This window comes from Chiloscyllium punctatum, chromosome 2 (assembly GCF_047496795.1).
Source record: "Chiloscyllium punctatum isolate Juve2018m chromosome 2, sChiPun1.3, whole genome shotgun sequence".
Lineage (NCBI taxonomy): Eukaryota > Metazoa > Chordata > Chondrichthyes > Orectolobiformes > Hemiscylliidae > Chiloscyllium > Chiloscyllium punctatum.
In genome coordinates this window covers 150287-163294 of record NC_092740.1, presented here as the reverse complement: position 1 = coordinate 163294, position 13008 = coordinate 150287, and the positions used below count along the sequence as shown (strand labels likewise).

The 13008-nt window shown below is 46.1% G+C and overlaps 1 protein-coding gene across 4 annotated transcripts in view; it reads right to left on the bottom strand.

Annotated features, from left to right (window-relative positions):
• nadk2 (NAD kinase 2, mitochondrial) overlaps positions 1-13008 on the bottom strand; it is a 71510-nt gene that overhangs the window by 25308 nt on the left and 33194 nt on the right. For all 4 annotated transcript variants that reach the window (XM_072592629.1, XM_072592638.1, XM_072592645.1 and 1 more), the window contains exons 9-10: positions 5855-5910; positions 1451-1504 (exon numbers count right to left, since the gene is read on the bottom strand). In XM_072592629.1, coding sequence (XP_072448730.1) covers positions 1451-1504; positions 5855-5910 — 110 coding nt within the window. The remainder of the gene's footprint in view (positions 1-1450; positions 1505-5854; positions 5911-13008) is intronic.

The following is a 13008-nucleotide window of genomic DNA, read 5'->3' as shown; positions in this document are numbered from 1 at the left end:
AATGTTTTTCACTCAGAGTGGGGATGTGTGTATGGAATGAGCTGCCAGCGCAAATGGTGGAGGCTGTTATAATTACAACATTTAAAAAGCATCTGGATGGGTACGTGAATAGGAAGGGTTTAGAGGGATATGGACCAAATGCTGGCAAATGGGACTAGATTAATTTCTGTTCAGCATGGATGACCTGGACTGAAAGGCCTGCTTCCATGCTGTACATCTCTATGATTCTAGAGATTCCCTTTGAAATAAAGGCCAAAATTCCATTTGCTTTCCCTATTATCGGCTGAACTTGGATGTTAGTTTGTAATTCAAGCAGGAGGACTCCCAAATCCCTCTGTACTGCAGCTTTCTGCAGTCTTTCATTGAAATAATAGTCAGCTCCTCTACTCTGAGTGTGGTGCTGGAAAAGCACAGCCAGTCAGGCAGCAACGGCAACTCTCCTGCTCCTCAGATGCTGCCTAACTGGTTGTGCTTTTCCAGCACCACATTCTTCAACTTTGATCTCCAGCATCTGCAGTCCTCACTTTCTCCTAGCTCCTCTATTCTTCCAGCTGAGGTGCATAGCTTCCAAGTTGCAAATTATATTTCATCAAGTTTCTCCCCCCTCATCTAACCTGCCGAGCTCCCTCTGTAGATTCTCATCCTCACCACTTGTCTTCTTATCTATTTTTGTGTCATGCGCAAAATTGGGGACAGGACATTCACTTTCCTCTTCCAGGTGAGTCATGCTGAACAATTGAAACGAAGAGCAGCAATAGGCCATTTGGCCCATCGAACTTGCTCTGCCGTTGCTGATCCTTTATTGTATTTTAAACAAATGTTATATTCTGGTTTTCTCTTCATATCCCTCGATGCCTTTGAAATCCAAATATTTATTGTAGTTAATTTCATTTGAACATGCTCTGAGCAAAGAAATGCCTCCACATCTCAGTGCTAAATGGCCTACCCCACACCCAGACACTGTTCCCTCTGGTTCTAGACTCCCCAGACAGGGAAACATGCTCCCTGCATCTTGTCTGACAACCTTGTTAGAATTTTATGCATTAAACAGATGGTAAGTAATTGTGGCCTCAGCAATAATTGAACTGGCACACCACTAGTTGAAGGTTGCCATCTTGAAAATGTCGCCTTATCCCAATTCTGTCGTTTAAATGTGTCTTTATTATGTGGAGTGAATTGAATTGGCTGTAGACTGGTATCTGTGATGCTGGGGACCATGGAGGAGGCTGAGATGGATCACCCACTCGGCACTTCTGGCTGAAGATTACTGAAAAACCTTCAGTCTCAAACACAGGACTACTGTCCAAATACTGCCAAGTGGGATAGGTTGGTAGTTCATTTATCGGCAGACACAGACACAATGAGGCAAACTAATTTTCTCCGCTGTAGAAGCAGATAATAGACAGTGAGTTTACAGGATATCTGCCAGGTAGCAATCTCTGTCACTCACCTTGTTCCACTAGCTCTTGATTGATAGGCAGATCCACACGGCTCTTCTCTTTAGCTAAAGGACAAAGGCAAAGGATTATTCACTGAAAGGAGGGACCTGATCATACCTCTGCAGAACAAAATCTCACCTCTTGGAAACTCAAGCTCAAGTGAGCAATGGCCTCAAAGCCAGCTCCAAACACAACCCTTAGGGAAAATCCCCCCTCCTCCAACTGTGGAGTTTATACATTCTCCCCATCTCTGTGTGGGTTTCCTCCAGTTTCCTCCCACAGTCCAAATATGTGCAGGTTAGCTGGATTGGCCATACTAAATTGTTCATAGTGTGCAGGGATGTGCAGGCTACGTGGATTAGCCATGGGAAATGTAGGATTACAGGGATAGGACAGGGTGGTTTGGTCTGGTGGGAAGCTCTTCGGAGGATTGGTGTGGACTGAATGAACTAAATGGCCTGCTTTTGCACTGTAGAGATTCGAAGATTGACTGAGTGCAGCTGTTTGGGAGCTGGTGATAACTGCCCCATTGTCTATTGAATGCTAGCTGGGGAAAAAAAAAATCACAAAGCAGTTACTTGTCCTGCTCCAGTACTATTCCCTTTGATATTTCCCAGGTTTTCTCCTTGACCTCTGCAATTTCCCATCCAAATCCTGTCCTCAACCATATTATTGTGTTAATTCTTACGTGTATATCACCTCACCACCACCTCTCTCAACTCTTCCACTGTTTCTTTTTATAAATTCAGGAGATGTGGCTTGAGATTCACAGTGCAGAAAAGGGCCCTTTCGTCCATGAGGTCTGCACCAACAATAAGTACCATTAAACGCACACCAACTCCAATTTCTTGTAACTGTCCCATATCGGTGTTCCCTGTTATCTTGAGAATGTGGCAGCACACTGGAATCCAGCTCTTTTGTCCATGTTTGACCCAAGGCTGGAATGAGGTCAGGAGCTGAGTGACCCTGGGGGAACCCAAACTGGGTGTCACTGAGCAGGTTATTGCTGAGCAGGTGCTGCTTGATAACTCTGTTACTGACACCGTCCATCACGTTACTGAGGATTGAGAGGAGACTGATGGGACAGGAATTGGCCGAGTTGGATCTGTCCTGCTTTTTATGTACAGGACATACCTGGGTAATTTTCCACATTGTCGGGTATATGCCAGTGCTGTAACTACTGGAACAGCTTATCTTGGATGGGCAGCAAGGTCTGGAGCACAAGTCTTCAGTACTATTGCCAGAATATTATCAGGGCCCATTGCCTTTGTAGTATCCAGTGCCTCCGGCCTTGTCTTGATATCACGTGGAGTGAATCGTATTGGCTGGAGACTGGTATCTGTGATGCTGGGGACCACTGGAGGAGCCCAAGATGGATCACCCACTCGGCACGTCTGGCTGAAGATTGCTGCACAGCTTCAGCCTTATCTGTTGTTCTGATGTACTGGGCTCTCCCATTATTAAAGATGGAGATATTAGTGCAGGCTCCTTCTCCACTGATTTGTTTAATTGTCCACCACCATTCACAGCTGGAGATGACTTGACTAAAGAGGTTTAACCTGACTTGTTGCTCTTGGGATTGATTAACTCTGTCACTTACTGCTTAGCTTCTTGATTAGTAAGGGGATCAGGTTTGGGGAGAAGGCTAGAAAATGAGGTTGAGGAGCCATGATCTAATGGTGGAGCAGACTTGATGGGCCAAATGGTCTAATTCTGCTCCTATATCTTATGGTCTTTTGCTGTTTGGCACACAAATAGTTCTTCACCAGGCTGACACCTCATTTTTAGGTATGCCTGGTGGTTGCTCCTGGCAGACAGCACTCCACCCCAGTCGCTGCTTATCTGACACCCAGTACTGGAGATCATTCCAGCCATTAAAACACTGGGAATACTGAAGGTATTGTTTTCATTGCCCACCCCAACTCCCTACCCTGGTAACTGACTCCATCCTTCACCACAGTAACAGTCTAACATTAAACCAATTGGCTGACTACGCTCATGTCAGATTGGACCCGGAGATGTGCTTCTGAACCTATATTTGTGCCATCTCTAAAATCGGCTATTTCCACCTCTCCATCTTCACCTCTCTCCCAGCTGTTCGGCTGCTGAAATCCTCATTTAGGCATTCATCACCTGAAGACTCAATCACAGAATCCCTACACTGTAGAAAGAAGCCATTCAGTCCACTGAGTCTTTGCTGACCCTCCCACCCACAGCCACCCCTCCCCAACCCCGATAGTCTGACATTTACCAAGTAGAGATGGGCACTAATTGCTCGCCTAGCCAGTGACAGCCTCATTGAAGTTAAGAACATAAGAACTAGGAGCAGGAGCTGGCCATTCAAGCCTGCTCTGCTATTCAATAAGATCATAGCTGATCTTTACAGGCTTCAGCTCCACTTACCCACTCTCTCTCTCCTTAATTCCTTCACTGTTCAATAAGTTATCTATCTTAGCTTTAAAAACATTCAATGAGGAAGCCTCAACTACTTCCCTGGGCAGGGAATTCCACAGATTCACAAGATAGGAGCAGGAGGAGGCTCTCCGAGTCTGCTGTGCAATTCATCACAATCATGGCTAATTGTCCAACTCAATAACCTAACCCTGCTTTCTCCCATAATTTGTGCTATGTCTAACTGCCCCTTGAATACATTCAATGTTTTGACATCAACTGCCTCCTGCAGTAATGAGTTCCACAGGCTCACCGCTCTTTGGGTGAAGAAATGTCTCATCTCCGTCCTAAATGGTCGATCCCGAATCCTCAGACCCCTGGTTCTGGATGCACCCATCATTGGGAACATCCTATTCAGTCCTGTTAGAATTTTATATGTCTCTGTGTGATTCTTTTCTCCCCCCTCACCCATCTGAACTCCAGCAAAAACAATCCTAACCTAGTCATTCTCTCCTCTCACATCAGTTCTACCATCCCGGAATCAGACTGGTAAACTTTTGCTGCACTCCCTTGAAGGCAAGAGCATCCTTCCTCCAAAAAGGAGACCAAAACTGCACACAATACTCTAGGTGTGGCCTCACCAAGGTCCTGTATAACTGCAACAACACATCCCTGTTCCAGAACTTGAAACCTCTCCCAGTGAAGGCCAGCATACCAGTTACCTCCTTTACTGCCTGTTGCACTTACATGCTTCTCTTTAGCGACTAGTACACAAGGACACCCACGCCCTGTTGCATGCTCCCCTCTCCCAATTTCGAGCCATTCAGGTACTTACTTTTGCTTCCAAAGTGAATAACCACATTTATCCAAATTATACTGCATCTGCCATTGTTGCTCACTCACCCAACCTGTCCAAATCACGAAGAAGGATCTCTGCATCCTGTCAAAGTTCGTGATCTTCATAAACAATGGAGATGGGAATGTGGGGGGGATGGGAAGTAAGTTTGTGGATGACACAAAGATTGGCCGGGTGGTTGGCAATGAGGAGGAAGGTGTTAAATTACAGGATAGAAACGGATTGGTCAGATAGGCAGATGGAATTAAACCCTGAGAAATGGGAGGGGATACACTTTGGAAGAAGGAACAAGACAAGGGAATACTCAGTGAATGACAGGACAGCAGGAAGTTCAGAGGAACAGAGGGATCTTGGGGTGTTTGTCCACACACCCCTGGAGGTGGTAGGACAGGGTAATAGGGTGGTTAAGGTGGCCATGGGGACACTGGCCTTTATCAGTCGAGGCTTGGATGATGAGAGCGGGGAGGTTCTGGTGGAGCTGTACAGGAGTTTAGGGAGGTCACAGCTGGAGGACTGTGTGCAGTTTCTGGTGCCCACACTATAGGAAGGATGTGATTGTACTGGGAGGGGGGTACAGAGGGGATTCACCAGGATACTGCCTGGGATGGAGCAGGTTAGTGATGAAGACAGGCTGGAGAAGCTCAGGTTGGTTTCTTTCGAGCAGAGACGGCTGAGGGGGAACCCTGATCGAGGTGGGTAAGGTTATGAGGGGCTTGGACAGGGGATAGAAAACAGCTGTTTCCCTTAGTCACAGGGTCAGTAACAAGGGGGTATAATCTTAAGGTGAAGGGCAGGACATTTAAAGAGGATTTGAGAAAATAATTTGCTCTGCCTGGGAGGGTGGTTGAGTAGTTGAATCCTCAAAAAAACCTCAACTTTTAAGAAGCATGTGATGAGCACTTGAAACACTCAAGGTGAAGAGCCAAGTGTTAGAAAGCAGGATTGGTACAAAAAGGATGTCACAAACTTGATGGGCCAAAGGACCTTTCTGTGGGTTGGCCATGTCTGTGGTATATGACTCTATGATTGAAAATGTGCAGAGCTACAGGATGGCCTGGGTCAAATGCTCCCATTCTGCTGTAGCAGTTCTGACTCTCTCTCCAATCTCCTCCTGCAAGTGCAGCAATGAAGTGAGACAGGGCTTCTCACACTAAGCTCGCCTTCTCACCGATAGATAGAAGATCCTCCACTTCCTGATAGGCCAATTTATTAATATTGTAGGACCTGAGAAGAGAGAAAGCAGTCAGTCATGTGCTACAGCAGTTCCACAACTTCGTCCCAAAGCCTACTCCTGCACTTTATGTTCTATTCCACCTTCAGACCCTTCTAAATTCTAGTGATTACAGGCTCAGTCATACCAACCTCTCCACATACAATCAATAATCCTGCCATTCATAGAACATTACAGCACAGTACAGGCCATTCAGCCCTCAATGTTGCAACAATCTGTGAAAATAATCTGATGCCCATCTAACCTACATCGTTCTATTATTATCCAGATGTATGTCCACTACCCATTTAGATGCCCTTAAAGTCGATGAGTCTACTACTGTTGCAAGCAGGCCATTCCACGCCCCTACTACTTTCTGAGTAAAGAAACTATCTCTGATACTTACCCTAAATCTATCACCCCTCAATTTAAAATTATGTCCCCCAGTGTTAGCCTTCATCATCCGAGGAAAAAGGCTCTCACTGTCCACCCCATCGAACCCTCTGATTATCTTATACATCTCAACGAAGTCACCTCTCAACCTCCTTCTCTCCAACAAAAACAGCCATGGTACTCTCAGCCTTTCCTCGTAAGGCCTTCCCTCCATCACAGGCAACATCCTGGTAAATCTCCTCTGAACCCTTTCCAAAGCTTTCACATCCTTCCTATAATGTGGTGACCAGAACTGTACACAATACTCCAGGTGCAGCCACACCAGTGTATTGTACAGCTGCAGCATGACCTCATGGCTCTGAAACTCAATCCCCCACCAATAAATACCAACACACCATATGCCTTTTTCCACCCAGGTTGATAGGGTTGTTAACTTTCAGAGATTTAGGCACCTGGACACCGAGATCCCTCTGTTCATCTACAGTCCCAAGAATTTTACCATTAGCCCAGTACTCTGCATTCCTGTTGCTCCTTCCAAAGTGAATCACCTCACACTTTTCTGCATTAAACTCCATTTGCCACCTCTCAGCCCAGCTCTGCAGCTTATCAAGTCCCTTTGTAACCTACAACATCCTTGGGCACTATCCACGACTCCACCGACCTTAGTGTCATCTGCAAATTTACTAATCCATCCTTCTCCGCCCTCATCCAGGTCATTTATAAAAATGACAAACAGCAATGGCCCCAAAACAGATCCTTGGGGTACACCACTGGTAACTGAGCTCCAGGATGAACATTTCCCATCAACCACCACCCTCTGTCATCTTTCAGCTAGCCAATTTCGGATCCAAACCACTAAATCACTTTCAATTCCGAAACTCTGTATTTTGTGCAATAGCCTACCGTGGGGCACCGTATCGAACGCCTTACTGAAATCCATATACAACCACATCAACCGCTTTACCCTCATCCAGCTGTTTGGTCACCTTCTCGAAGAACTCAATAAGGTTATTGAGACACAACCTACCCTTCACAAAACTGTGTTGACTATCGTTGTTGTGGTTCTGTTCGCCGAGCTGGGAATTTGTCTTGCAAACGTTTCGTCCCCTGTCTAGGTGACATCCTCAGTGCTTGGGAGCCTCCTGTGAAGCGCTTCTGTGCTGTTTCCTCCGGCATTTATAGTGGCCTGTCTCTGCCGCTTCCGGTTGTCAGTTCGAGCTGTCCGCTGTAGTGGCCGGTATATTGGGTCCAGGTCGATGTGTTTGTTGATAGAGTCTGTGGATGAGTGCCATGCCTCTAGGAATTCCCTGGCTGTTCTCTGTTTGGCTTGCCCTATAATGGTAGTGTTGTCCCAGTCGAATTCATGTTGCTTGTCATCTGTGTGTGTGGCTACTAAGGATAGCTGGTCGTGTCGTTTCGTGACTAGCCACAAACAGCACAGAAACGCTTCACAAGAGGCTCCCAAGCACTCAGGATGTCACCTAGACAGGGGACGAAACGTTTGCAAGACAAATTCCCAGCTCGGCGAACAGAACCACAACAACAAGCACCCGAGCTACAAATCTTCTCCCAAACTGTGTTGACTATCCCTAAACAATGCATTCCTTTCCAGATAAATCCTATCTCTTCTAACCTTTTCCAACACCTTACCCACAACCGAAGTAAGGCTCACTGGCCTATAATTACCCGGGTTGTCTTGACTCCCCTTCTTAAACAAGGGAACAACATTTGCTATCCTCCAGTCTTCTGGTACGACTCCTGTCAACAATGATGACATGAAGATAGAAACCAAAGGTGCTGCAATCTCCTCCCTGGCTTCCCAGAGAATCAGAGGATAAATCCCATCTGGCCCAGGGGTTTTATCCATGTTCAGATCTTCCAAAATTGCTAAAACCTCCTCTTTGTCAATCTCAATCCCAACTAATCTAGTAGTCTGTATCTCCGTATTCTCACTAACATTACCCTTTGCCAATGTGAATACTGACAAAAAGCATTCATTAAGCACTTCCCCATGTCCTTAGATTCCACACACAACTTTCCAGTACTATCTTTGATTGGCCCTAATCTTATTCTAGTCATTTTTTTATTCCTGATATACCTATAGGAGGTCTTAGGGTTCTTCCCATGTCCCCTCCTGGCTGTTCTTAGCCCACTCTTTAGATCTTTTCTGGCTAACTTATAACTCTCAAGCCCCCTAACCGAGCCTTCATGCCCCATCCTCACATAAGCCTTCTTCTTTCTCTTGACAAGAGCTACTGCTTTAGTAAACCATGGCTCCTTCTCTCGACAACTACCTCCCTGCCTGATAGGTATATACTTATCAAGGACCTACAGTAGCTGTTCCTTGAATAAGCTCCACATTTCAAGTGTGTCCATTCCTGCAGTTTCCTTCCCCATCCTATACATTTTAAATCTTGCCTAATTACATCATAATTGCCTTTCCCCCAGTTTATGCCTCTTTCCCTGCCCATCGCTATTGTAAATATAACCGAATTATGATCACTATTGCCAAAGTGCTCACCTATCTCCAAGTCTAACACCTGGCCGGGTTCATTCCCCAGTACCAAATCCAAAGTGGCCTTGCCCCTTGTTGGCCTGTCTACATACTGTGTCAGGAAACCCTCCTGCACACGTTGAACTAAAACTGACCCATCTAAACTACTTGAACTATAGTATTCCCAGTCAATGTTGGGGAAGTTAAAGTGCCCCATAACAATTAACCTGTTACTCTCGCTCCTATTGAGAATCATCTTTGCTACTCTTTCCTCTACATCTCTGGAACATTTCAGAGGCTGATAGAAAACTCCCAACAGGGTGACCTCTCCTTTCCTGTTTCTAACCTCAGCCCAAATACCTCAGTAAATGAGTCTTCAAACGTTCTCTCAGCTGCTGTAACATTACTCTTGATTAACAATGCCACACCCCCCTCTTTTACCATCTTCTCTGTTCTTGCTGAAACATCTGAATCCCGGAATCTGCAACAACCATTCCTGTCCCTGCTCCAACCATGTTAATGGGCACAACATCGAAATCCCAGGTACCAACCCATGCTGCAAGTTCACCCACCTTATTCCGGATGCTCCTGACATTGAAGTACACACATTTCAAACAAACATCCTGATTGCCGGTGCCCTCTCGTGACCTTGTAAACCTATTCCTGACCTCACTACCCTCAACCTCCTTCACACCGAAACTACAATTCGGGTTCCCATCCCCCTGCTGCATTAGTTTAAACCCACCTGAAGTGCATTAGCAAATGTCCCCCCAGCATATTGGTACCCCTCTTGTTCAGGTGAAGACCATCCTGTTTGTAGGGGTCCCACCTTCCCCAGAAAGAGCCCCAATTATCCAAGAATCCAAAACCCTCCCTCCTGCACCATCCCTGTAGCCACATGTTCAGCTCCACTCTCTCCCCGTTCCCCTCCGGCCTAGCACTTGGCACGGGCAACAAACCAGAAGTAACAACTCTGTTTGTTCTAGCTCTAAGCTCCCATCCTAGCTCCCTGAATTTCTGCCTTAAATCCCCATCTCTCTTCCTACCTATGTCGTTGGTGCCGACGTGGACCATGACTTGGTGCTGCTCCCCTTCCCCCTCAAGGATCCCGAAAACACGATCTGAGACATCATGGACCCTGGCACCTGGGAGGCCACACACCAATTGTGAGTGTCACTGGTTGCCACAGAACCTCCCCCTAACTATGGAGTCTCCAATGACTAATGGTCTGCTCCTCTTCCCCCTTCCCTTCTGAGCAACAGGGACAGACTCTGTGCCAGCGACCTGTACCCCATGGATTACCCCTGGTAAGTCACACCCCCCCCCCCTCCAACAGTATCCAAAACAGTATACTTGTTGTTGAGGGGAACGGCCACAGGGGATCCACACACTGCCTGCCAGTTCCCTTTCCGTTCCCTTATGGTAACCCATCTATCTTCTTCTTGTACCTGAGGTGTGACTACCTCCCTGTAACTCATCTCAATAACCACCTCCGCCTCCCGAATGATCCAAAGTTCATTCAGTTCCAGCTCCAGTTCCCTAACCCGGTTCTCGAGGAGATGGAGTTGGGGTGCATTTCCCACAGATACAGTCAGCAGGGACATTAGTGGTGACCCTTACCTCCCCCATACTGCAAGGGGAACATTCAACTGCCCTAACCTCCATTCCCATTATTCTAAATTCCTAAATGGACGCTGAAAAAAAATGAAACATGAAAGCAAACACTTACCACCTTACCAACCAACACACACAACTTTTTTTGGGTAGAGGAGAATGGGTGGGAGGCACTACCTAAGTAGTGATTTGGGTAAAGCACCCACCCAAATATGTGACCTTGTGATCTCTCTGACAACCTCCTACTCGTCACTCCTGCACTTCCTGCTGCCTGAGCAACAATGGCGGGCGCCGATGTTAGAGGTGAGTTCTTAAACATTTTTCCTCACCTTCCCAACAGCCTGGTATCAGCCGAGTTAACTTTCACTTGAAACAATGGAAATCTAAATAAGCTACATCTATTGGTTCCTCATTATCAACTCTGCTCGTTATATTTGCAAATCTAATCATGCAACATGACTTCACTTTCACAAAACCATTCTAACTCGGATTGCATTCTTTTCTAAAAGTCCATAACGCCACAAGACATCGAAGCAGCAATTAGGCCGTTCGGCCCATTGAGTCTGCTCTGCCATTCAATCATGGCTGATACGTTTCTCAACCCCATTCTCCCAGTAACCCTTGATCCCCTTTTTTTTAAGATTAGATTCCCTACAGTGCACAAACAGGCCCTTTTGCCCAACCAGTCCACACCAACCCTCCGAAGAGCAACCCACCCAGATCTATTTCCCTCTGACTAATGCACCTAACATTATGGGCAATTTAGCCTGGCCAATTCACCTAACCTGTGCATTTTTTGGATTGCAGGAGGAAACCGGAGCACCTGGAGGAAACCCACACAGACATGGGGAGAATGTGGAAACTCCACATGGACAGTCACCCGAGGCTGGAATCGAACCTGGGATCCTGGTGCTGTAAGGCAGCAATGCTAACCACTGAGCCACCGTGCCGCCTTGACAATCAAGAACTTATCTATCTCTATCTTAAATATACTCAATGATCTGGCCTCCACAACCTTCTGTGGCAATGAGTTCGACAGATTCCCCACTCTCTGGATGAAGAAATATTGCTTTATCTCTGTTCTAAAAGGTCTTCTTTTTATTCTAAGACTGTGCTCTTTGGTCCGAGTCTCTCCTACCAATGGAAACATCTTTCCAACATCTACTCTGTCCAGTAGATGGTCACAATTCTACAAATTTCAATTAGATCCCCCTCATCCTTCTAAATTCCATTAAGTATAGATTCACAGTCCTCAAACCTACCTCATATGTTAAGTTTTTAATTCCTGGGACCATTCTCGTGAACCTCGTCTGAACATGCTCCAGGGCCAGTACATCCTTCCTGAGATATGGGGCCCAAAACTGCGCACAATACTCCAAACGTGGTCTGACCAGAGCCTTATACAGCCTCAGAAATACATCCCTGTCTTTTTTTTTAAATATCACGGTGGAGCCTCTTGCAGTCAGCTTTTATATTGCTTGTCAATTTACTTTCATAATTAATTCTCTCATCACCACCTGATACTGATTCCTAAAATCTTGCCAATCCTTTAGCCTACCACTAATTTTTGACACTTTGTCAGCCCTAGCTTTTGATTTCTTACTGTCCTTCACTGCCACTGTTAATTACAGGTCATTCATCCTCTCATCAAGTTAATCTGTTAGTTGGAAGGAATATTTGCTGAGTATTGTGAAATACCTGCTTAAATGTCTGCCAGTTAGATCGAAACTAATGTGTTCTCTGATAGGCTCTGAAACATACTGCTCTTAAAAGATAAGGCCTGATGCACTTTACAAACTCATCTGCCATGTTACCATTGCCCATCTAGTTTGTCCAATCACACCTTCATCACTTCCTGATTGATACTCTGTTCTATATTGATGCAGCTCTTTGGTGACAGAGTCCATACACCAATGACTTCTTTCCCAAATTGATTGCACATCACTACACCGCTACAGCACTGATACCTCTTATTTTCAAAACTAACCCACATCTTTTTCTTCACTCAGAATCGTGAACCTGTGGAATTCTCTCCCACAGGAAGCTGTTAGGACCAGTTCATTAGATATATTCAAGAGGGATATGCTGTGTGAGGGTAGATTAGATGCCCTCCAGTGTAGAAACAGGCCATTTAGCCCAACAAGTCCACACTGACCCTCTGAAGAGCAACCCACCCAGACCCATTTCCATCTGACTAATGCACCTAACACTAATGTGCAATTTCGCATGGCCAATCCACACTAACCTGCACATCTCTGGAGTATGGGAGGAAACCAGAGCACCCAGAGGAAACCCACACAGACACGGGGAGAATGTGCAAACTCCACACAGACAGGTGCCCGAGGCTGGAATCGATCCTGGGACCCTGGTGCTGTGAGGCAGTAGTGCTAACCACTGAGCCCCCCCCCACCCCCAGGGATCAGCCTGCGTGGGATGCTGTTCGCAGGATCGCTATGGACTTGTTGAGCCGAATGTTTCCACGCTATAGGGATTCTATAATTCTATATATAATTCAGAGAGTTGGACATGGCCTTTGTGGCTAAAGGATCAAGACTAAAAGGGAGAAGGTGGGAATGCGATACTGAGATTGTATGATCAGTCATGATCATTG